General features: G+C 48.9%; 8 protein-coding genes across 8 annotated transcripts; 4 read left to right on the forward strand and 4 right to left on the reverse strand.

Annotated features, from left to right (window-relative positions):
* Positions 1-206: 206 nt before the first annotated feature.
* N7489_006272 (transcription factor domain-containing protein) lies at positions 207-3362 on the reverse strand (the record flags this gene model as incomplete). The annotated part of the gene is made up of 7 exons (XM_056712022.1): positions 207-1266; positions 1327-1866; positions 1918-2093; positions 2146-2642; positions 2702-2961; positions 3030-3163; positions 3252-3362. The coding sequence occupies 7 exons, from the start codon at positions 3360-3362 to the stop codon at positions 207-209; spliced, it is 2778 nt and encodes a 925-aa protein (XP_056565737.1).
* A 1843-nt stretch (positions 3363-5205) lies between these two features.
* Positions 5206-6181, forward strand: N7489_006273 (uncharacterized protein; the record flags this gene model as incomplete). The annotated part of the gene is made up of 4 exons (XM_056712023.1): positions 5206-5269; positions 5338-5548; positions 5606-5915; positions 5963-6181. 4 exons carry the CDS (start codon positions 5206-5208, stop codon positions 6179-6181), a joined length of 804 nt encoding a protein of 267 aa, XP_056565738.1.
* Positions 6182-7263: 1082 nt separating this feature from the next.
* Positions 7264-8616, forward strand: N7489_006274 (bZIP transcription factor; the record flags this gene model as incomplete). The annotated part of the gene is made up of 2 exons (XM_056712024.1): positions 7264-7522; positions 8045-8616. 2 exons carry the CDS (start codon positions 7264-7266, stop codon positions 8614-8616), a joined length of 831 nt encoding a protein of 276 aa, XP_056565739.1.
* Positions 8617-10177: 1561 nt separating this feature from the next.
* Positions 10178-11564, reverse strand: N7489_006275 (Eisosome component PIL1/LSP1 family protein; the record flags this gene model as incomplete). Its single annotated transcript, XM_056712025.1, has 4 exons — positions 10178-10782; positions 10856-11039; positions 11106-11239; positions 11447-11564. 4 exons carry the CDS (start codon positions 11562-11564, stop codon positions 10178-10180), a joined length of 1041 nt encoding a protein of 346 aa, XP_056565740.1.
* A 2169-nt stretch (positions 11565-13733) lies between these two features.
* On the forward strand, positions 13734-16304 carry N7489_006276 (uncharacterized protein; the record flags this gene model as incomplete). Its single annotated transcript, XM_056712026.1, has 6 exons — positions 13734-13925; positions 14125-14664; positions 14731-14844; positions 14904-15003; positions 15063-15165; positions 15836-16304. 6 exons carry the CDS (start codon positions 13734-13736, stop codon positions 16302-16304), a joined length of 1518 nt encoding a protein of 505 aa, XP_056565741.1.
* Positions 16305-16517: 213 nt separating this feature from the next.
* On the reverse strand, positions 16518-16790 carry N7489_006277 (uncharacterized protein; the record flags this gene model as incomplete). The annotated part of the gene is made up of 2 exons (XM_056712027.1): positions 16518-16681; positions 16760-16790. 2 exons carry the CDS (start codon positions 16788-16790, stop codon positions 16518-16520), a joined length of 195 nt encoding a protein of 64 aa, XP_056565742.1.
* Positions 16791-17561: 771 nt separating this feature from the next.
* On the reverse strand, positions 17562-20900 carry N7489_006278 (ssDNA endodeoxyribonuclease RAD2; the record flags this gene model as incomplete). Its single annotated transcript, XM_056712028.1, has 1 exon — positions 17562-20900. One exon carries the CDS (start codon positions 20898-20900, stop codon positions 17562-17564), a length of 3339 nt encoding a protein of 1112 aa, XP_056565743.1.
* A 340-nt stretch (positions 20901-21240) lies between these two features.
* N7489_006279 (tRNA (34-2'-O)-methyltransferase regulator RTT10) lies at positions 21241-24889 on the forward strand (the record flags this gene model as incomplete). The annotated part of the gene is made up of 3 exons (XM_056712029.1): positions 21241-21258; positions 21314-24028; positions 24086-24889. The coding sequence occupies 3 exons, from the start codon at positions 21241-21243 to the stop codon at positions 24887-24889; spliced, it is 3537 nt and encodes a 1178-aa protein (XP_056565744.1).
* Positions 24890-25307: the final 418 nt, after the last annotated feature.

A 25307-nucleotide genomic window follows, 5' to 3' on the forward strand; every position in this document is an offset into this window, starting at 1 on the left:
CTTTTTATACCTAGTCTTTACTTTCATCCACTGATTGATCATTTGTTTCTATCATACCACACTATTAGTCGCTGCATCAACACTCGTGAATCCTGGCTAATGCATATACAAAGAAGAGAGTAGAGAGGTCGTGCTTAGGAAAAGGTAAAAGGCAACGCTAACGAGAACGAATCCAAAAAAAAAAGAACACCCCGCTCAATCTTTCCCTAAAACAACCCCAAAAATCCATTAGGCCAGACCGGATCCGCGCCCTGATTCGGATCCTCCTGGCCCTGTGGCACATAACCATACCCCAGACTCTGAGGATCGAACCCACCAACCTGAGCTGTCTGGCCGTTAATAGCAGGTGCACCATGGATAAACGATTCAGCCGATAGAATCGGCATGGAAGAATACGGATCCGCAGACTGCGTGCCCGTCGGAACAGGGGGCGGAAAAGTGTATTCCGTCGGGAAGAGACCGGCGAAGAGATTTCCGCCATGGCTCCAGTCGCCGGACATTGGGTACTGGAAGAAATCCGGGATTGAGTTGGCAGTGCTGGTGAAGGAGTCTGGGGAGTTGATGGAGTTGATGGGGTTGGGGGTCATGCCTGATGACCCTGAGGCTTGGGCTGTGGTCGTAGAATAGTCCTGGGATAGTTGCCAGGGTGGAATTTGTGGTGTGTGGAAGGTGTTGTCGCCTGTCTCGTGGAGGAATGAGGTTGAAGGTGAATATGTGTTCGGTGGGTTGGCGAGATATGGGGATTGGCTTTGGTTGCTATCGCCTGGGTCTGGCATTGGGCTCATGGGGACGACGTAGCCTGAGGAATTGACTGGCGGAAGGCCTTCTAGGGTGGAGGGGATACTGATGTCCATTCTGTTGGGGTTGGCAGTGCTTGATGTTGGATATTCGGGAGCTGTGGCGGGTGTCATTGTTGTGCGGAGGGTTGTGGGTCGGTGATGCTGCCTTTGGTGTGATGCTGGCTGTGTCCGTGAAGTATGTTTCTTGCCTCCTGGTGGCTTATATTCTTGGTCTCCTTCGTCTGGGGCGCGGGCTCTTTTCTCGTCTTTCTCGATGACGGCTCTGGCGATGCGTTCGAGGGTCGCACTCATGCGGGCCATGAAACCCGCATAATTATTTGACCCTTCACCTGGGGCAAGAGTTGCAAAGAATGCTGAGACCATATTGAGTGATTCGAGGTCTGCTCGCACTCTTGAATGACGAGCGTCCCGCAGAATATTTGAGAATAGTGTTGATGCTGCCTGGAAGACGTAGTATAGTAATGACCTGAGGGTTGAGTGTGAGGAATAAAGCTGATATAAACCAAGAGTAGACTGTTGTACTTACCAGGTCCATGCGATGTCTCCCCATGGCATGTTATTGACAACCTTCAAGGTATCTCGGGCAGCCTGCGCACCAATGGCTGCTGATCTCAATGCATGCGCTTTGCTTATCGACACGACCTTCTCTGATTCCTTTCTGGCTGTTATCATGTAGTTAAGAAAGATAGGTACCCGGTGAATCATGATCACAGCATTGTGATAGACAAAATGGAGACCAATAGAGGCAAACCCGAACAGGAAGTCGCTATCAGTATGTTTTCTTTTGGGTTCGGTGAGAGTCGGGGATTCGCGTTTCCATTCTTCAAGCTCTGCATATAGTTCTTTAACCGTCTTGTAGATTTCAACGGGAGGCTTTTCTAATGCCGTAGCGGAGTACAGTCGACTGTAAATGTGGCTCTTGATGAGCGACATCCGACAGAGCTCGCGGAAGAATGGAATGTTGCTTGCGGTTTCGCCGTGCTTATCGCCCTCCAATTCTTCCGGAAGAGGGACATCGAAATCATCGTGATGTTGTGAGGGAGCGTTTCCAATCCTTAGACATGTGCTGGAACATTATATTAGTACTTGAGACGATATATGAATGGACTTCTCTTACCTTTGATCAATGACAAATGTTACCCAAAAAACGCGTCTTCTCTCCTCTTTCTCAGCCGGACTAAGTTCCGGTCTTGCAATATTTCGATGAAGCCCCATCCGATGACCGGACCGCATAGCCGCAGTGATGAGCGGCAGAGCTGATTGAGTTCCAGAATTTCCCCGAAGGAAGAACGCCTTTGTAAGTTGTTAGATGCTTCCATAGCGGCGAAAGGAGCAGGGGACTAACCATGCTAATCAAAGCCTGTACACTCAGTAGATCTGTGCGTTTTAAGGCTAATTCCGTGAAGACCGACATGGCGTTTTTGAAGTATAACTCGGATTTCTCCTTGTCTTTTTCTGACTTGGGGCCATTTGAGTATCGATATTCGTATGCCAGACAGATTACCATGTTGATATTGGCCCAACGGGCGGCGTCATCACAGGTTTGCTGTGTATATTGCCATTCGACCATTTTCATAAATGATGATTCGAGATAGATAGGAAGCAGACGGTTGGCCGTCCGGAAGAAATCCTTCATAAGAGAGAAGACCTCGGACCTTGAGGGCAAAGGTTTAAAAACTTTCGAGGCAAACAGATCATGGAACACGTCTGGTCGCCATTGATTCCATGGATTTTCATGAATAGATTCAGGAGATATAAGTCGCAAGAAGCTGACGTCGCCTGTTTTGCTTTTAATCCACTCTATACCTGTTCGTGATAGGATTGACAATGAGCACGACGTCCCTGTCCGTTCAGTTAGTCTCGGCAGTTTTATATCACATGGACTGTACTCTCTATCTTACCGAAATATCGGGAATCATCTCTTTGGTCTGCCGGAAAGATGGGTGTACCCTCAATGAACCCACCCTGTGAGCAAAGAGACGCCCCGAAATTTGACTTTGGACTGGAAGTAGATGAGATAACTTGACTAGCTGGTTCGTCGTCATCATCGTCATCGGACAAGTCACCTTGGCTCATATCGCTTTCTTGCAAGATGCCTGCCGTCCTCAACAACGACTCAACCCTGACGAGGTGGTCTTTCAAAGACTTGATATACTCATCACTACTGCGGTAGCATTAGCCATGACCGACAAAAAGCAGATCGGGAAATGGCGCTGCATATCGCCGTACCTTTGCTGATCATCCCGCTTCTCATGCTGGACCGGAAAGACACAATGCGTATTACGGCGCGTGCATTGCACGCAAATTGAACTAGATCCTTCAATCTCACACTTGGTCTTTTTCCGATGGCACATCTCACAAGCCTAGATAGACGTCATATCGTCGTTAGCAAATCCCCCCTAACCGGAGTCCGCCGGGAAAGTGGAACTCGGAACAACAAGCGAAACCCACCCTTAGGTGCTGTCCTCTCCATAGCACAGAATCCATGGGCAATGCGTTCAGCGAAGATGACTGGTTCATCGCCTTGGCCGACGGTTGTGGATGGGAGTCATGAATGTGCATGCCAAGACCTCGTGAAAAAGTCGCCCCAGCGGAGATGGCGAAGACTAGCGGGAGATCTTTGTTCCTTATTTCGATCTCCTGTTCGATATCTACCTATAGGCAGACATTTGGAATCTGCAGGGAAAGAGGGAAAAAAGCTGAATAATCAAGAACGGATGTCGGCACTCCCGGATTCCGTTCACTTTGTGCTCTTCCCGGGGGGCACTTTGGTGGACCGGGGTTGTGCCCAGCACTCCACAGCCTACTCCATACCCCTGAACTCACCTTCACTTCGAAGTTGATTTTCTCTGCGAAAGAGAAGCCGTCACTATAGCGAATGCGAGAGAAATTCGGCCCGTATGCATTTGTTCTCAACGATGTATAACTCTTCTTGTTCTGCCCGGGCAGCTTAAGAATAAAAGGGATGTTATAGTAAGATAGCACTATGCTATCTCTTTTAGATGTTCTTTTCTCGTGTTATATAACTGAAGGGTATGGAGTAAGTCATACCGGGCTTATCACTCTAGGATGTACAATATGCGAAAGTGTTATAAAACATAAACCACATAACTAGAGGGCTTCTCTATGTATAACAAGGGATTTCTCGCGTCCTTAATGCTCTACGTGCATACTCTCTCACGGTGAGAAACAGCTATGTAGCACCTCTCCTTGAAGGATCGAGGTTCCCTTGCATGTGTTTTAAGGTATTCCTGGGGATAGAATAGATCCCATCCCCATTCTGCGCGATTATCAGACGTCCATAAGTGCTTGGCAACATGGAAATCTTCAACGGAATATCATTATCCATCTTACTGGCCAAGAGGAAAGCCCCGGCAGTTCGTATAATGCGTAGTCCATACAGCAATCTGTACAGCTTCTTGCCAGAGAATGGTGGACGGGGGCCAGTCTCTATAGATCAATTGGTGGCAATTGTCCACAGTACCGAATTTGCTACAAGTCCATTGACAGCCCACATCCGGAATGTTGATTGTAAGAGTTTTGAGAAGGTTCGTCGGAGACTCGTTCATAAATTTGTTCTTCGGCTCGTCTACAGTGTTCTGCACCCGCTACAGCTGTACTAACTTATCACTGTCACATCATTGCATCTACCGCAAAGGCCGACCTTTTTCATCCTTGATATTATACTACCCGAGATTAACCATAGTACATGTAGTCATATACATATACTTACATACCTACCTGGGCAGCGAGCTCCACTACCATGTAGCCAATCACGGACCGGTATTTCATTTACATCCAATAGGATGCATCCACTCTTAGGCTCCGCTGATGACGGGCCGCCACACTGCCCAATAGGACGTCACCCTTTTGGTCCGGTCCCGTCTGACCTTTGCTGTTATACTTGCTCGAGGCCTAGGGTCCATGACGCGGTATTCAGAAAGTGGAAGATCTGTTTGGGCTCATTATCTATATCACGGGCCAAAGCGCAAGAAAGAGCACTACTTACCTTGCATTTCATTAAATTAGGGACTCGAGGGGATGCTCAACTACCTAGGTATGCACCTACGTGACCCCAAACTCCTGTTAAATCTCGGATCTATATAATCTTGTGGTTTGCAGGTACCTTGGTGTATCTGGACGTGCCCCCGAGTATCTCCAACGACCTGACCATCTTGGAATATGCGTGGTAGTGGATTGTATGCATTATGTGGCCACCCGAGCTATTTCCCGATTTTTAATGCAAGAATTGGGAATTAATGATCGTCTCAGGTTAATACAGGACATGGCGTTCAAAGCCCTCTCTTTAAAGGAAAGGAAAAGAGGTGGATATAAGCTTAAATCCTCCGCCCAGTCACTCTCCATACCGCATTGGGGATGGGGCAATCACGACATCCCGACGATTATGTTGTACAACCAAGCTTGGAAGCCGGGGCCTCAGATCTGGCAGACAAATGGAGCAATCCGCAGTAAATCTTGATACAAGCATTCCACGGTGTTTTGCTAACCCAGAAAGGCTACTATTCATCCTACCTAGGTAAGACCTCGGAAGACAAACCCTTTGCTTACAACGAGGCCTTCTACAGCTGGAATTGTATCAATAAGAGAGATGGGCCCAGGTATGACCAGACTCCTAAAAGCCCACGACTACCGTCATCACGGTCGCAGAAGTACGACGCCAGAAGCGAAAAACAACCCGGAGAACTAACCGCCGGTGAACACCCACTGGCGCGAATCCACCCAGAAGAGTCGAGATCCTTCCCTCAGACAAAGCACTAGTAATCAAAGCCGACAACGTAATTTAGATCGTACCACTGCAGAAGGCTGCGGACAGCGCGCCGAATAGCAGAGGTATGCGCACTGCCGTCGACGGGCAATCCCCGGGAGGCTACTGAGGACGTAGAAAACCAGTCGAAGAGGCCCAAGCTACACTACCTCGAGCTCAACGCGCTATCCGCCCGACTGGCGTCGGAGATGGCGGCGCAATCCAACGAGCCAACCACAGCAACGGGTCGGGGCCGAGGGTGCCACTTCCTCGATGGCGGAATCAGTTGGGGGCCGCCACAAAGCACGCAAGACTGCAGCTGGAAGAAACCTAGCGTGGTGTCCAGGTTGGTGGATCTGGCCCTGGGTTTGCGACTCTAGCTAGCTTTCTAAAATAGAAGGCTTGTCTCAGCTTGGATTGGCGCATTTACGCTCAAACTATCCTTCTCTGTGCTGACGAAAGGTCTTACCGCGTAGACGAAGTCGATGTTGTCGGGGTTGTTGGCGCTGGAGGAATACTCCTCGCGCACTGCTGCACTCGCGATGAATGGGTGATTGCTATGAGTCCCAAGCCATACCGGTGGGAGGGAAACTCGTGGGATTGGGGAGGCTTTTGATGGATGAAATGGGGTCAGAGCGGTGTTTGTGGAGGGTTGAGGTATCTCGGACCATTCCGGAAGATACTTAGGGGGACATAGTGGAGCATTGAATCCGAGGTATAACGGTGATCAGAAAAGTATTTAAGCCTTTGAAGAATCTATTAGCACAAAGCGTATGTCATAAGGACGATCGAATGTTTTTAGACTAGTACTAGACTGAGTATATAGGGGACTTCGGTTCCGGTGCCAAGCTTCTTTTATTACCAGTCCACGTCATCCGTGATGCGTTGAAATGATGGACAAATTAGATAGGATATAGAATACTATACGGAGTACTCCGTAATGAATTTTTACATACAATGATGTACAGTGATGTACAGTGATGTACGCGTGCCTTGATACTCCATATATTCTAGTACTCCGTACCTTCATCAGGGACCGGTTCCGTTAAGTGGAGGTCCCCCTTTTTTTTCTCTTTCGAATAGCTTGATAATATGTGTTCTAATCTGGCCCTAATCTGGAGAAGCTGTTTATATACTAATGAACTGTATATTTTTTTATATTATATTCTCTCCCTACTCCGTACTCCTATCTATCTAGGTACACCTTTCTATACACCTTATATACCCCATACAATATCTACAAAGCGGTGAATCCCCAAACCGACGAACCAGAAGTCGCGATCACGACATTTCTCCATTCTATCAGATCATCGACTAGCATCCTTTTCCACTTGATCTTTCTCTTTCCTCTCCCCCCCTTTTCCTAAAAAGCAAATTTATTTCCCTTTTCATTCGTCCTAGTGGAACTCCATGCGACGATGAAGTGACCTTTTACGAGAACGTGGCCGAGAATTCAACTTCCTGGTCTTTTCTAGGTCTCACTCTTATTTGTTTTTCTTTTTTGATTTAAGCTCGTCATCGTTTTTTTTTTTAAAACAATTTCCCGCCTTGATTTATATTAGGCGATTTTCTTTTAGGTGATTCTGATTTGCTTCATAGAACATCCCGTCCTGATCTGGGGATTTGCAACACCCCTCTTCTCTCTCTCCGAAGGTCAAGGGGGAACTTCTTTTTCTTATTTCTTTCCTTTCTTCAACCATGCCGGGAGAACAGCCATTGCCAGGTCCAGGCCCCGTCTTCGACAAACTTGAGAACTTCAATTTTTTGATGTCGCGCCACGATCCAGCAGCCAAGACTCGACAGTACTCATTTGACGCTGATAATGGGCTGGTCCCGTTCGGCAATGTGAGTATGGACTACGATCAGACTGAAGGCATGGGCGGTCTATCGGTCAGTTCCTATGAGAGTATAGAAGACGACCGCAGCTCCCTCGATCTTCGAAATTATCCCTATCATGGTACGTGTCAAGTTTTTGAGCCCTTGTGCCCAACGTTGCATCTGTTACGCCATCATGTCTCTGCGTCTGAGCTTTAGTTTGGGGCTGGAAATTCCAATGTCTGAAAATTGAAGTTCGATCACCCTTTTTGCCTGACTTTATCCCTGTTGTTTCTTTTTAAAAAAGAAGGCCTGGATAGCTCGGTGCTGAATTTCTCCCCTCCCCGTCCACCCAATGTGCAAATCTCATTGTGAGGTTCTAAAAAGGCTCGAGGCCGCAAAGCCCAGGATGTGAGCAATTGGAATGCATCTCCCATCTCCAATGGTGGGAGGAGATCGCCGTCGGTGCTCCTAATGCACGAGCACGCAATCCCGCAATGAAATGGCAAAACACCAGCGGTTGCCTGCTGACGCTTAACTGCCCCCATGTTAAACCCTTCTTGAGCTTATATCCTTCGGAATATGATTTGCACTTCCCGCATGGGGCTCATTCCCTCGGGGCTATATCGACTGTATCGACTGTGATCGCTTACTCCATCCCTAGGCCCTCCCGGCGAGAAGTCCATCAACTACTCTCTCCCAGAGCACATGATGCCCTACTCAGCTCATTCAATCTACCCGCCAGTCCCATATGCGCCCGACGAGCTCGGTCACGCGCCAGGGGCCCTCACTCCATCCGATGTTTCCTCATCCATCTCGCCGCCCAACGGCCAAATGGGAAACACCAAGTACAGCACCTCGATCTCCGGCGATCGCATCGCCGCCGCTCTCGACCAGGAAGAGGGCGTGCGCGGTGCCGCAGAGGAAGATCGTCGGCGCCGAAATACAGCCGCTAGCGCCCGCTTCCGTCAGAAGAAGAAGCAGCGCGAGCAGGTCCTCGAACGGACCGTTCGGGAAACTACTGAGAAAAACGCTTCCCTCGAGGCTCGCGTCGCACAGCTCGAGATGGAGAATCGCTGGTTGAAGAACCTCCTCACTGAGAAGCACGATGCTAGCTCTTCGCGTTTGCCTCCCCCGGCTAAGGATAGCTCGAACATAGAGCTAAAAGGTCCTGGCGGGAATACCAGACAAAAACATATACAGCCCAAAAAGAAGGGCGTCGGCACCGAGGAGTGACGAGCCAAAATGGAAGAATGTGTTTGTTTGTTTTTTTTCCCTATCTGGTTTGTTTGCGTTGCTGTTTGTTCCGTTCTTTCTTTGTATCATCTCCCCAGCCTATGGTATCCTGCTCTACACCTGGGCAAGGCGTCCGCTTCGAATCAGCATTCTCTTTCTCCCGTCTACTCGCTTTACTTTTGCTATGGTGTCTGCACTCATCTCTCACTACCAGAATGGAAATTGGAGCAGATGAGCGCAGACAAATGACGACGTCACGACCCTTCTCTTCTTCTCGTCCGGCTCTCCCGACCGTGGCTTTTTCGACTTCTAGGGATGGTCTTTGTTTCTGCACTTCAGATCTGGCACTTTCGTTTGACGTTTCAATCCCTATCCCCTCTATTCTCTACTCTCTCCCTCCGGGCTTTCGCTTTATATCTCCTGCCCAGACTCTCTACCTTCTCTACTTCCTAACCCTTCCTATCCTCTTTCCATCAGATCGTGTGCTGCGAAGGCTTTCGTTTTTCTCCTTTCTTCGGGCTTGGAAAGGAGATGAGTTGGCGGTGTTGTGGTCCAGACTCGCAGTCGAATTTTGTTTTGCTTGGTATTTTATATTTGATATCTTTTTTTTTCTATGGGATTTGCTTTTTTTCTATTTGGCTTCCTCTGTCCTTGCTACCTATTTATGGACCGGAATACGTTCAGTATAGGGTTTGTCTTTTGCTATATGAATATTCTTCCTCCGTACTATTGCCCTATACCTACATATGTAGGTACCTATATAAGCCTCTCCAGATACATAATAGCAAAGACGTAACAGCAGTGGTAAGTGACGTGCTCTATCGTGCTATATCCGAGTGATTTCAGATTCCATCACGGAAATCGAATGCCATTGGAGAATGTCTCACTTTTCCGGGGTAAGGGTCTATCCCCACAGGGTGGTGCAGATGAACTGCACGAACTGCACACAGACACCTTTACAACCAGCCTATATGTACCCATGTATACATACGCGTACGGAGTAGTAGGAATATAATTTTTGGAAACAATCCATTAGAACACCTTAATTACCCTGGATCCTAATCCCCGAAAAGAAAACACAAAACCAAAACAAAACAAAACACGTAAGATGGTATTACATCAATTAAGTAGAAACAGGGAATGGAAATAAGAAAAAAAACAGAGCACAAAACCCAGACAATTCCCAATCGCACTTGGTCTCAGTACGTCTCCAACTCCATGGAGAAAAGGGCCTTGGGGAAAGTAGACCCACGTCTCCGATCTCAAGTATGGAGAAGTGGAACATCCCCCAAGCACGATTCATAGCCGTGAAATCACGACATTGAGAGGCATTCATGTGGAAAGAAGGCGTCAAACATCCAAGTTGCATGACGTGATTGATGTGCGTCTTCGAGAATAGCACAGAATCAATGAAAAGCAGACATAATGTATGGAAGATCAGAAGCACGAGGGTGGGAATTTTTGACATAAGGAACGTGGTGATGAAAAAGACTCGTGCATCTGTCCCGGAAATTCAGCCGTCAGATTCGTGAGGGAAAAGAGGGTATCTTTCTCTCGCCCCTTATGCGGCAATGGGCTCACGCTCCTCTTCGCGGCCTCGCATCTCGCCCTCAATGGTGCTGACGCCATCATCACCGTCCTCGTAGCTGGGGTGCTGGTCAGCTGGGAGCCAAGAGTCACGGTCCCCGGCCAAGGGCTGATCCTGTCCGGACAAATCCACGCCCTCGCGGTTCTTGCTGACGTTGGAGCGGTGGCGCTGGGAGAGGGTGCGGGAGCGCTGGGAGAGACTAGACTTGACGACTGCCTTGGAGGAGACCCAGTTGGTGAGGGCATCCTCGCAGTCCTGGATGATGGCCTTGGAGGCATCGTAGCCGTCGTAGGCGTTGCGGGTCTCGCCGGGAGTGACGGGGGTGTCGTCGATCAGGTCGAGGAGGTGCTTGCCGTAGCCGGCGACGATGGCGACCTTCTCGCAGTGCTCGCGGAGCGCATCGAACTGGTACTGGAAGGCGGCCTTGACCTTCTCGCGGGTGATGTTGGATAGCTGGGCCTCGGCGACGAGGGACTCGGCTTCGGCGCGGACGAGTTCCTGCTCCAGGACGACGATGCGAGGCGAGTTGGGGTCCTTGTACTTCAGCTTGGCGATCTCATCGGTAATCTTCTGCTTGCCTGGAGATCAAAATTTCAGTTAGACAATGCCGGGGAGTTTGAGCGGTCAAGACCGAAGCTGGGAGAATCTTACGGTCTCGGCTGGGCTGTACGGAAGCCTCGATGTTGCGAATGCTCTTAATGGTGACACGGTACTGGTCGTAGCGGTCCACAAACATATCCTCCAGCTCACCGATCTCGTAGATCAGCACGCCGAGCTTGTCCGTCACATCCGACACATCCTCATCGCACGCTTCACCCCAGATGGAGAGTTGTTGCTATGGCGACCGAGTCAGCTTCCAATTTGTGCAACCATCATTGCTAATTCAGGGCCATCCACATACAGCGACTTCCATGCGCTCCCGGGCGACGAGCTCCATGCTGCGCATGGCGTTCTTTTCCATCTTGACGAGCTGCGACAGCTTCTTGGCGAGATCGGGTCCGAAGGCACCGGCGGCGTTCTTGCGGAAAGCATGGCCTATTCGCAGGATGTTAGTGAGTCCAATTGTTTGATCGCTTCGACGACGACTGGCGACCCTCCGATTCGGCCGTCGTCGCTCTCGCAGGTCGGACGGGGAATAGTCGATGGCCCAACTTTAGGCAGCCCCCAACCTGACGAGCAACGAACACCCTCAGGGGGTTTCCAGTCGAAGCCGATCGCAAAAGGTATCTCAATTGCACTCACCGATCCCACCTTTCCCTAGCCATCTGCCGGTCTTGGTTGTGGACAATGGTGGTGGTGGGCTCTCGACTTGCGAGGCGGTCGGGGCGCGCGACTGGCGCATGGAGTAGGTGCGGTGCATGGTTTGGACAGCGAAATTGGAGGTAGGAAGAAGATTGTAGAGATGTAGAGATGCTTGTTCCTGTAGAAAAGAGATTAGAGAAAAGAAACGAGTTTCCAGTGCCTTGCACAGTAGTGACGTGAGCTTAAAGAGGGGCCCCTTTTTTTTTCCCTTTTTTTTTCTTGGAGTACGTACTCGACCTGTGGGATGTGACGAGAGAAAAAGATTCGACTGCAAACGGACAGGGGGAATCTCCTTTTCAATGAACTCGAAGAAGTGAAGTTAAGTGAAGTTCTCGTGGAAGCTCTCGGGAAGTGACGTCGACTATTTTCTGCCCAATTCGGATCTCAATTGGAAGGACTTGGAGGGAAAAAGGAAGACGCCAAGAGACTCAAAGAGTCTTAAGTGCAGTAAATTAGAGCCTATTCAGCCACTAGCTCCTCCTCTAAGCCAATAATCCGTCGATCTTCCCTGGTGTTGAGTTGCATTTTCGAGTCTTCACGATCACCGACGTCATCGACATGCTGATGTCATGGAGTCAAAAAGGTTGCATTGGATCATTTCAAGTTTATAGGGGGATCCTACATCTGACAGTAAAATTTCCACTGGATTTCCCCTTTAGAAGCTTTAATATACACCCCTTTCTTTAAAAGAAATTGCAAGTACATACATATGTACCTAAATATGCAGGTACTTGTATGTCTTGTAAACCTGAAGCCCTGGATTAATAGAGATAGCTTCAGAGGCTGCAATGAGCTGTGATATATACCAGGTTGCAGGGTACATGTAGAATGTAACAGCCTAGTGAGCCCACATATACGCCTGCTAGAGGTTGCCCTACTTTTCAAAATAGATTGGGTCTCACTGCACTGTCAAAGGCACCTGCTAAGTACTTATTACATGATATACAAGACATACAATAGCCCGTTGAAGGGTCCACTAGTACCTGACCATCGACGTTATTGGCGATGATCTTATCCGATCAAGCTTCTGTGGGGTAGTAGACTGACATCCGAGACACTCCACGATGATCCCGCGATCCTTCTTGCGCGTACGAACACTATTCGCAGCCCTAATACGCGCTGTTTTTCTTGTCTAGACCATATTGAGACATTTCAAAGCCTATATCCCCAATCTCTTATCTCTATAGCCTATCGCCGACTTGACGCCCTTATATCGCCGATTCTAGCGGGAATTCCACGGTATACGCCGGATATAGAGCCTATCATCGAATACGAGAAAGCGTCTATAGAAGGCTTTAATACCCACAATACACCACCGCGCCTAGGTACTCTCTACGTTCCAGAGGAAGGATCTGGTATCAGATTTGGACACTTAGGCATAAACCTCGAGTTTCGAACCCTGTATACCTATTTCCTAGATAGGATTAGTAGCAAGTGACTTGCATTGTTATCAATGGGTTCAACCAGTTCAACCTTGGGACCTGGGAAGGTTATATTCTCTTCCTCTTCAACACATCTACCTAGGTAAGGCTTCCGTACTTGCCCCATCGTTTCTCACTTTCCTCTTCAAAGCATCTTCCACGCACTTTCCTTCATCTGACTCCCGGCCCAAGATGCCTGAAATTGACTTCTTACTCTGCGAACGCAACTGGTCAGAACATGGCTCTCTAGTATTATCGACTACTCCGTGATGCAAGAAATCAACGCACGGGGAAGTGACATCTACTACGCCGATGAGCTTTTCGCGGAGATCAAAAGACATATGAAGGGAGAAGGTCATGGCGCTATCAAGACAGCTATGAATAACTTCCTTCGTCTCTCCAGAAGCCAATTCTCTACAAGCGAGGAGTATATCAATGCTTTTCATCACCTCACTTCTTCTTCATCTATCTCCCCTCCTCCGTAGCCTCAACAGATTACGAGGCCCTGTTTTCCCCCTTTTCTTACAAAATCTCAATTCAGTCGAGCTTTTCCCGGCAGCGGAGACTCTTTGGACTTCTTGGAGTAGCAAAAAGCTATATCTCTCACTTCATCGCCGCTGAGCGAGAAGCGATCAGAAGACGCCGCTGTACGTACCCGGATTACAAAAATCACCGCTATGTGAACCCGCCTTTGAGCAACAAAAGGAGTTTTGCAGTCTCTTTCATTGAGAACTATCTCCATCGTGGTATACAGTGTCTTTCTTTAAGAACTGTGTTCACTTCATCTTTATCTTTTATCAGCTACAATGGCTGAGCCCTCTTCCTCTGCTGCTGCTGCGCAACTTGACGACAGTCGCGATTGGAAATCGTTGCGAAGCGCTGTCGCCGACAACCAAGCGGTGGACCTTTCTGAGCTAGGAAGCTTCAACCTTTACAAGCTCACTCCCCCACTGAAGGAGCGAGCCGATCTCGACATCTGGATAGACCAGGTGGACAAGGTGCTTCAAGGTCATACATAATCTTCATCATCTGATCAACAGTGATATACCTTGGCCGATGTTGAGAGATCCGAACGGAAAGAAATGGCATACGCTTTCGCTACAAGTCACTGGCGAGATATCTTGATTTACCCATGCCATCGTCCACTTCCATGTCGCCCCCTCGAGTTGATGAAGAAATGTCTGATCCTATACCAAGCTCAACACCCCCAGTCAAAAGATCTGTCCGAACCCCGGCATCCAGTCCAGCGTCTCGTTCGACACCTTCTTCCGCGGCGCTGACAATGCTGCTTGCATCCGCATAGAGGGACATCTGGTGGACAATCTCAAGGCGAAGTTACTCATCGGCATGGACGTTATGGCCCACGAGAGTTTCCGCCTAGACTTCGGTGCAAAGACAGTAAAGATCCCCTCTTGTATGGGTCTGACAGTGTCTATCTCTACTCATGCGAAACCTTATCATGCCGCCCGCGGCGAAGACTACACCTTTTACCACCTTTCGCATGACGGGTTCCGGCCCAAACAGGCAATTTTGGTTCGCCATTGGACCAGGTACCAGGATGGATTAAACGTGTTGCGAACTATTTCGCGACCTTCCTTGGACACGGCCTCGAAACTTCCCCGTTGCATTCCTCCAAGTGGGAATAGAAGAAGAGAGAAAAGGCCGCAAAAGTGCGGGAAGATTCCCGTTAAATCTCGCGCTAGTGGACACACTTGGGTCAAAAAGACCGTCTCCAGGGTGAGTCCTTTCCGGTTTTGCACCTTCTCGTTCTCCATCCACTAACAGTTCGTGGACTTTTTTCAGGATCACCTGAAGGATTACAAGCAACACAGTGCCACCTCAGCTCCCACTCTGCTTTCTGCACTCGCAGGTGGCGCTACGCATCCGGCTCCAGCTTTCCTAGCGCAGATTATCTTCGTGAGGATATTCACGGCGACTATGGGTTGCCATGGTATATATCGATGCTGGCTTTCAAGATCACCATTCTTGGCATCATTGAGGATCAGCTGAATCAGAGCAATCCGAATGTCATTATTTGGCATGCCCGAATGGGTACCACCCCAACGTCGTTTGCTGGTATGTCATAAATCTCCAAACCAGGAAAACACCTTAATATACTAACAATGAAACTTTAGCATTAAGCAAGCGTACAGAAAGCACTTCGGGGTCATCCCTACACTGGACCACATACCTATTCGGCATATCCGCAATGGTGTGGGGCCTTAATGGCCTCATAATGTAACACATAGCACATAGGCTCAACGCCGCTAAGTGGGAAGCGGAGAAGAAGAAGAACAACGAGAAGGCCGAGGGAGACAGAACACTTAGAGAAGAAGTGGATAGACTGCGGGGCCAAGTCTGGGCCCTCACAGGGAGGATCGTAGACCTGGAAAGGGCAAATGACGTCCTTTTGAAGGATATCACTACGCTCTAGCAGATCTCTCTCGAGAATGCTGAAGACTAAGGGGCCACACATCGAAAAACGGACACCGGTAATGGCCGGGGGAAGTAGTAATTATATCATATAGCCAAGAGAGAGAGAGTATTCGCTCTATTTGCAGCGGAGACATATATATCCTCTTTTAGAAGACAAAGCGCTCATCTAGCACTCTTCAGCCTGATAGCTGAAGTCTACGCATTGGCAAGGAAGACTCTCACCAAGAAGAAGAGGGAAAGAGAGCTATCCCTACACTGGACTACACACCTTTACGGAGTAGCCGCAATTGTGTGGGGCTTGCATGGCCTCGTAATACAGCAAGCAGCCCACTGGCTCAGCGCCTTGGGCATTTTGGCAATGGCGAGGGACAGACCCTGGCCTATATGGCCATGGTTTGGGTGGTTTGGGTGGAAAGAAGAAAACGAAAGCAAAGTGATTGCACTGTCTTTGGATGTCTGACAGATTCTGTAGCGGGCCGGAGAGAGGCTTCGGCACGGTGACTCTTCCCCATGATGGAATGTGGGCATTTGATATAGCGCTATCACGGCGCTCCTTCTCTCGGCGGGTGCGCTTGCGCCGGCGGGTGCTTTCGTTGCCGAAGGAGTCCAGGTACGGACGCGGATGCGCTGCCAGCGGATTTACCGGCCATCAAATCGGACAGGCTACGGTTTGCCCAACCGGGCGCAGCGTACAAGACATGGCGCTATGCCTCGACAGTCGTCGGCTTGACGACTTAGCAGAAGCTGCTAGTAGCCTGTCTGGATACCGGGTGTGTCATGACAATCATCGACGCAGACCTAGCCAAAGTCGCTACGCCTACCCTTACAGCAATGCATACCGGTGCCCGTCGCAGACATTGGCTCTCGCCACCTCTCGTCTGCGTTTGTTTCGTTCGACACCTTCTTCCGCGGCGCTGACAATGCTGCTTGCATTCGCATAGAGGCACATCTGGTGGACAATCCCAAGGGAAACACTGGTTGTAATGGACATATCATTTAGCAAACAGTGTCAGCTCCCTGTCCAATTTGCACTCGACGAAAATTGCAAAAATATCCCAGCACCGTACCCTGATGTCTCTGTTAGTCTCCGTCGAAGCCAGTTCATGGGTTATGAACCAACTCTTCACCATCTCGACCATATTGCTTCGCCAATTTCAAGGACTCCGGACCTTATATTCCCATGCTTTGCTCTTGAGGCGAAAGGTGACAGCGGAGGCATGGACGCAGAAATCCGGAACCGCCATAACACAGCAAACATGTTGTTCAACCTGAGGTGGATAGTCCGAATAGAAGGCCATGAATAATCGGCGGCATCCCGCTATAACACTTCGTATAGACTAGGTCAGACTGTTAGCACATCAACTAGAAGATACGACACGAATAAAGTGTGACTTACCTGATAGAGCAGCCAGAGAGATGTTCTTCATGCAATGATATAGGCCCTTAGGACTATATAGAAACCTAGCAAGGACCTGGCAACGTGTTTTATAGAGGCTGTGGCCAGTGCCAGAATGTTGGGCGGAGCAGGCAGAACGGGCTGAGGTGTGCAGATACAGATACTGGGAAAGTCAAGAAGACGGAACTCTTAGTATTCAAACTATCAAAGAAGGCCTGCATTGACAAACAACAAACAAAAGCGCTCAGTCTGCCACCACAATAAGGCATCCATGTAGGATGGGATGATCCCAACAATGTGCAAAAGAAAAGAGATAGTAGATGCATGTGGGATAGGATGGGGCAATTCAGTGCATAATCTCCGGTGTTGAAGCTAGGGAATCAAGAGACTAATATATGACGATTTTATATAAGACCCAGGTAAATCAGTGGAAAATTGGATCATGGCGGAAGTTGTCTTTGTCTTTAGTGTTCAATGGCAAGCTGCATATTCAGACCAGGCGTAGGATATAGTTATGTATGTAGGCTAATTATCCTGGGCTGTTTGCACTGCTAGACCATGACTGGGCTCATTCTCAACATTTTTCATGGTCCATCTGTTTGACAGTGATAGACCAGTCGTTAATTACTCTTTATCTTCTGTTTACAATTGCAAAAGCTGTATCGGAATGAGTGATTATTATTCTCCTCATCTCACTAGGCTAGATTTTTGCGTAAGGATTGCGTGCATTGTAGATAGTGGGAATCTATTATGTACATAATATGTATGCTGCCGACGCGAGAACCCCAATCCAATTCCCATATCATGGCTCAGGGGAGTCGGCCCGACGGATCTTGCGCTTCTTATTAGTTCCAGCCTTGGCTCTGGTGGCTGAGCCACCTCTTTTGCCTTCACTTTGTGAAACAGAGGCTTCTTGTTCTCCCTCTGCACCCCCGATAGGTGGCTCACCAGATCGCGAGATTCCACCTGTCTGAGCTTCCTGACGTAGCCGACTAAATGCCTTTTCCATGCGGCTGGGTCCACCCGTACGAACCCGAGGCGCAAAAGCACCCGCGCCCTGTGTACCTTGCATGAACTGCGTGATGTTGGACTGTGTGCCTTCCTGGTCTCGCCGATTCATGTCACGAATGACAGGCACCAGAACTTCATCCGTTCGCTCTTGACTCCAGCCGATTGTGGTCATGAGGAAGGCCCGTAGCCCATTCAGATCAGGAACACCCCATTGGAATTGGGAGGGGTCGTCGTCGACTGTGGGTTCCAGGTATGCCTCATCAACTCTGGTATCAGGGAAGGAAGGAGGCAAGAAGATCTTGGATGCCTTCTTTCTAAATTTCTTTCGGAAGGCAACGTGAGCATCATCTGCCGTATTCGTACCCGTTTGCAATTTAGTCCACCAGTCGCGGAACTCTTCGAGGCTGGAAAACTCGGTGAGTATCTCTAGGGCTGTGACTGGACCAATCCCGGGAATGCCCTCTGTGTAATCGCTGCCTAACAGATGGGCAAAGCTGATAAGCTTCTGTCGATGGAGGGCGTACTCTTTCTCCAGGTCGGATGTCAAGTAGCACTCGACGAATTTACTTTGATTGAACATGTTTTTGTAGACACGCGTTCCTCCGAAGAGGAAGATATCACTGTCATCTGTGACAATCCCATCCACAAGGCCTAGCGATACCAATTTGGCGCACTGCGCTTCGGCTTCCATAGGCGCGGTGATATAGGGTAGTCCGAAGAGCGTCAGGAGCTGTTGACACTCATTGATCATAATAGTGGTCACCTCGTCTGCATCGCGACGCTCATTTCTCTGCTGAGACCGTAGTTGCTTTAGTTCTTGCTCGTAGTCAAAGGCTTCCTGGTGAGGAGCAGCAGAATTAAGGGTATTGGCAAATCGCAAATGCTCCTCGCCCTCTGCTGCAAGCTGCTTGAACAGCTCTTCATCCTCCGGGTCACTGTAGTCAGCTTGGTCCTGCGCGAAATCTTCCATTCGGTCGACCTCTTCGAAGAGCTGAGGCTGTGACTGGGCCTTTTGATGGGATACAACAGCGATCTCAGGGCCTTGGTTGGAAACCTGAGGGACAACATCTTCAAATTCTGGTGAAGGAGAATGTTCCCTGCGTGGGGACGGCTGATCAAGCTTTGTGGCGATCGGAGCTCGAACTTGTCCATTCAAAGGCTTCTCATCCGGATTTGTAGAAAGCTCGTTGTAAATCTTTTCAATGTCCTCCACTCGAAATTGCTGTTTGGATTTCTTCTCCTCCTCTTTCTCTTCCTCTTCATCTTTCTCTAGATCAACGACTTCCTTGGTGACGGAACTTTCATCTACATCGATAATGTCCGGCGAGCGACGATTGGACAGGAACAGATGATCTGGCGCCGCAGGTCTCTCATCGTCCTTCTCGGGATCTTCAACAGGATCTACTATGAATTCCGCGTCTGAGGGCTCACCCACAAACCATGGAGGAAGTGGATCAGCCTGTTTTGGCTTCTTTGTAAGCTCTTTCACGAAACCCCCTGCATCCTCACCAACCTCACCAGCTTTATCATTATCTTTCGTGACTTTAGTGAGTTTGATGGATTCAAAAGGGAGAGGACCACCGAATGGATTTGGTGCATATGAGGCTTTCTTCGAGACCTTTGTTCTTGCTATGGCAGCAGAAAAGTCCATGCCATCATCGCTCTCGGAATCAATATCTGGCCCCATCTCATAAGATGGAGCTGATTTGACTGGTCGAGGGATGTGTACACCAGGCATATCTTCGTCATCAACTGCCTTATCCGGTTGTAACGAAAGGGCAATAGCTCGTTCGAGGTCATCATCGTCACCATCAAAGAAATCCTCAGTTTCGTTATTCGGCTCCTGTTTGCCAGCATTTCCCTCGGCTTCAACAAAAAGCGAGTCATCTTCAATCTGTTGTACACGATTCTCATTCACTAGCTGTCGCTGTGAAGCAAGACGCGATTCTTGTATAGACCTTCTCATATCTAAGTTTTCGTCCGTTTCAAGTTGAAGCGACCGGTCGAATACACCCTCTTGGAGGAAAGGAAGTTTGGGCAGTCGGTTCAGACCTTCGATTGGAACATCCTCGAACTCATCTTCGTCCGACACCTCGTCCTCATCAGACAGTATCTCAGGTCGATCTAGATCGATGGGCTTTTCTTCTTGGCCTTCCCTGTTCCCCACAACACCTAGGACCCAGCCACCTTCATGTTCGCGATCCTTGACAAGCACGTATTCCCTGCCACGCTCTCCTGCGATGCGCTGCCCAGATTTGTAGAATGCTTCGTCTCCGTTCATGCCGTTTATATTCATTAGTCGTTGCGTAAGGTCATTTCGTTCCGCGACACGGTCGATTTGAAACTTTGAGAACGCCATGCGATCTGGAAACATGGTATCTAACTGCTCTTTCGAATATCCCATTCGAAGTCGGCTCCTTAGCCTCGCTGCATTCAAGATGTTGTAGCGATCAGTGGGGGGCAGACTAAGGAAGAACATGCTGTCGAAGTCGATTTTGGAAAAATCGTAAAGGTTGATATCTTGACCCTGGTGAAAATGTCTAGCATACTCCTCCAGCTCTTCTTGGGACATGATGCGTGGATCGTTCGGTGCTCCCATATCCTGAAGCGAGACATCTAGGTTAGGTAGGTGGTACGCATCCTTCTTCTTGAACTTGCGATTTTGTCGCTTTTCTGTCTCTGTCATGAAAGCCTCGTCTGCATAGACCGGAGCATCTGGCACCTCTTCCTCCTCTTGTCTCCGACTCTTATTGCGTCGACGAGCGTCCTCCTCTTCCGCACTACGTTGCATTTGTACGGCAAGCAACTTTCCCGCTGTTCTCGCAGCATCTTCTCTGTGGCCCTCGCGTCTCTTCTTTCGGCCAGCGATTGTCTGCCTTTTCATGACGGGGGCCCCGCCATCGAAGACGAAGACGGGACGGATCCCAAAATACAGCAGCTTGCATATGCGGCGAAAGAATCCAACGATATGAGAGTTCCGGAGCGCGTTGCCTTCTTTGTCCCGCACCGCCTTCAAGAATTGATAGATCCAGATCGACGCGTCGACAGCTAATCGTTTCTTGTTGAGCGTCTCGAGTTTGATAGGGCGAGCGCACGGTTGCACGACCGTCCAGAGGCCGGTGACACCCATGGCTAATCAAAGGAGTATTAGATCATGAGTCTTTATTAAGGAGGTCTGGCATTTTAGGGATAATGCACTGCTCGCAGGTTGCTATTTAGCGAAGCAGGGACTCGTCGGGTAGGTGGGATGAGCGCCGAGCGTCATTCCATTTCCGCGCCTCAATCGCGAGATCACGTGCATGATATTACCACTTATGGACTAGTGCAAGGGTTATATAATCACATCGGGGAAATCGTCGAAAAAGTAGTGGGCACTTTTTTGGCGTGTGGTGGGATGTGCACTTTTATCTGAGGGAATTGAGGTATTCCGTATAATTCGCCTCTCTGCTTAATGTGTGTAGAAGTTGGCAATGTCTCTATCACTCGAGGTCAGTGTTGCCATATCTGTAGTCAAAATGCTGTCCCGCTGACTCAAAATACCAGCATATTGATGCTTTCCTCCCGATAAGAGCGTTGAAGACGATTGTATTGGGTGCTAGACGATTCATTTTCCAAAGTCAAGGCACATTCTTCCGGGTGGTTGATGAATCCACTGGTGTCGTCAGCACTCAAATCCAGATATTCAAAAGAAACAATATTCATGGTTTCATTACTTTGAACCAAGGACTACAGGATCGTGATGATTCGAGCCATGTCCAAATAGTTGTCTGGGGAGGGCGCTCAGTGCGAGCGGTCGATGTCTTTGTCGCATCTGACAATGAAGTCACGTTGTCAGCCTCTAGTGCCGAGTTCACTGCTCCAGATTGGATCATGAGTGGGTGCGCAGCTGCTGTAGGTGGCCATTACGGGGCGTTTTTCATCACAGCGAACAATGCACTCCTGAGTATCGAACTGGTCGACAGTGATATACCCGGGAGAAATACCATATCCATATATCAGCTGGCGACAAGTGTGAAGTCTATCCTTTACTCTGCCGATGTGATTGCGCTGTCTTCCTCCCATGTACTCATTGCCGCTGGTACCGTCTTCGGAGAAATCATCGTATGGTCGTGTTTCTTGAATAAGGATAGATCACACAAAGCTAATGCAATTGGCTCCATCCACCATTTCTTCACGGGGCATGATGGATCAATCTTCGATGTCCGCATCTCTCCCAAGATTCATTCCTTGAACGGAGGCCAGTCTGGCAGGATACTGGCAAGCTGCAGCGATGATAGAACTGTGAGAATCTGGGATATATCAGATTGTGAGCACAAAACAGCCGAAGATCATTCTGCATACTCCACAGACGGATTTGAATTGCGAAGTACAGGCTTTGGTCCTGTTGAGGCAGGCGAGGAGAGCGTTGGATCGGAATCATGTGTGGTCCAGGCATTTGCCCACGTGTCTCGCATTTGGGGTGTCCATTTCAGAGCAATCAAGAATAATAACCAAACTCATATGGGTTTGGTTTCTCGTGGAGAGGATTGCACATGCGTCTTGTGGGACCTAAGATGGCAGTCATCATCCACCGGGACGACTGTCTATCAGCTCAGGCAGACTTCTTCAATACAAACACATATTGGAAAGCATATTTGGTCTCTGGATCTTTGCAGAATCGGCTCTAAGACTGTGGTTTACACTGGTGGTGCTGACGGTGCATTGAAAAGTTTCCCCATCCAAGAAAATGACGATGAGCAACTGGGCAACGACTCTGCTGCATCTTCTCAGCAATCGCGTGGCTTGCAAGTAAAGGTGAAAAAGAAGAATTCCACAGCTGAAGGGACGAAAGCCTTTGCATTTGTCACCCAAGACTGCCTTCTTCGCACCTCTCCACAAGGCCAGATTCAGCTTGGGCATGTCAACCAAGCAGATGAGACTGCCATTACTTGGGAAGTGTTATGCGAAGCACCTGACCTTTCATCTTTCGCCGTCATGGCTGCTTTGCCCCAGATGGGTTTGGCATTGATAGGTAATTTCAGAGGACTCATTCGACTCTACAATCACGCTATGAAATCTGTCATCAACATCACAGACGTTGGCAACAGACCACTTGGATTATTCTTCCTTCAGACTCACTCTTCCAAGATGGATACCCTGAATCCTTCTCAAAAAATCACCTTCCTCGTCTGTTATCCTACCGGAGAAGAAATAACACTCGTCAACGTCTCCCACTGGAACAGCAATCATCCAACTGCCGAAACAACAAACTTTAACCTGCCATCCACGTTTGTGGTTTGCAGTGCATCTTTCATCTTCGATGGCAAATATTTGATTATAGGAGGAAAAACCGGCGCTCTTGCTATATACAACACCTCCGAGGCTGAGCCCGTTTTGGTCAACCGACGTGTTCATAGCCGAGAGTTTGTCAATCATATTAGCGTCGTCACGTCTGTAGTTACGAATGATACCACAAAATCGGACTTTGTACTGACCTGTGGACGAGACGGAACTTATTGTGTCCATGAATTGCAGCTTTCCGGGAACGGGACAGGTGGTGTATCCATACAAACAGTGCACCGCACAGCATCTATAACAGGTGGAAACATCGAAGGCGCTTATTTCGACAACGGCGATTTTATGTTGTACGGATTCAGATCCCAAGATTTCGTCCTGCGCAATGAGTCGAAGTTGACGGATATCGTATCCATTGCTTCAGGCGGCTTTCGTCGATCCTGGGACTTCATCCCAGGAGACAAAAATAACAATGCTTTGGTCGCGTGGAAAGACGGACATTCTCTAATGACTACTCGCGTACGAGCTGCTGCTAGTACGTTGCTTCGAGCTGGAGGTCACGGACGGGAAATCAAGGCAATGGATGTTTTCAACGCTACCGGTGGGGATCGGCCTCTATTTGCGACTGGTGCAGAGGACACTACTGTTCGTCTTTTCACACCGACTTCTTCATTGGCTGCTAGTCCGTGGGGTAGCTTTGAGTGTCTGCGCGTCTTGGATACACACAGGTCTGGGATCCAGCAGGTGACCTGGTCCAAGGATGGAGGATACCTGTTCACCAGTGCTGCATACGAAGAGTTTTTCGTGTGGAGAGTCCGCACCATTCCCATATTTGGCGTTGCTACGAACTTGATAGCCGCCAGTCCGAAGGATGACGTGAATTCAGATCTCCGGATACCTAGTTTCGATGTGGTGGAAGTAGAGGAAGTTGACGGGGAGCAGGGCTTCCTCCTGTGCATTGCTCTTTCCAACTCCGTTTTCAAGGTAAGAGTGGCTCTTTCCTTCAAATACCACGGCCGTCATGTACTAACTTCCTTGCAGATCTTCCACTTTTCACCATCTAACGGAGGCCAATTCACTCTCCTGGCTCGGGGGAAATACATGACAAATTGTTTGACCCAAGCCCAGTTCTTGGTCTCGAGCTCTTCCGTGAGCCTTATCACCGCAGCGACTGATGGCTACTTCACACTCTGGGATTTGACAAGCACACTTCAACCGTTCTACACAATCACGCAATCTACCTTAAAGGCCAATCACCCCTTCAAAGGCTCCATCATCTCACCAGAAAACATCACATGCGAAAGTCGATATCAGATTCATTCCAACAGCATCAAGGGGATGGAACTGGTTCCTATCTCTGACACAGCCGCTGTCGTTGTGGCTGGAGGTGATGATAATTCTCTCTCGGTCTCCCTCCTAAGAACACATCCATCCGACACCGGCTCAAATGCACAGGTAGCTACAGTTTCGATCCCCGATGCTCACGCTGCGTCAGTCACGACGGTCAAAGTACTCAATCAGCAAATCTCTCGTGATGTTACATCAAATACAGAATCGATTAAATTCACTGTCGCATCCTCTGGAAACGACCACAGAGTCAAAATGTGGTCAATCGCAGTGGACCCTACACAGCTTGATACCCAGGGGATGATCGTGGAATTCTTACTGGATACATACAGCTCCGTGGCTGATATATCATCATTGGGAGTTGTCCATGGACCTGGGAATGGCCTCCCCGCAGAGAACCAAGTCCCTGGATCGGAAATAAATCAGTCGCGATTGATTGTATGTGGTGAGGGCATAGAGATGTTTGCTGCCGAATCGGATGGAGCCCCATCCGCATGATGCCGATTCGACGTCGGATATAGATAAGACTTCAATACAACAATATGAACATAGATGATACCACGTGAGATTACAGACTTGGGTAAGGGGGATGATGATAGCAAATCCACCGGACAAGAGGAAGACGGTAGTGAACTACTCGGGCAAGAGGAAGACAGAAGCAACATTTGAAATCAGGGTATGCGTTCTATCTGCATGACGGATCCATATTCAGCGAGGAAAGCTATGCGACTGGTCATTATAGTATGTCGGGGTATTCATCAACCCGAACGAACTATTCGGTTCCTCTGAAATAAGGAGATAGCCTGATTATTCCCATACTACCCCATATCTACCCCGCAGTTTCGGGGAGTTCACCGTATTTCGTACTAATATGGATGAGCCCGAGCGACCCCATTTGAGGAAAGGATTGACAAAA

The sequence above is a fragment of the Penicillium chrysogenum genome, assembly GCF_028827035.1.
Source record: "Penicillium chrysogenum strain IBT 35668 chromosome Unknown utg000004l_segment0_segment0, whole genome shotgun sequence".
Taxonomy (NCBI): Eukaryota; Fungi; Ascomycota; class Eurotiomycetes; order Eurotiales; family Aspergillaceae; genus Penicillium; species Penicillium chrysogenum.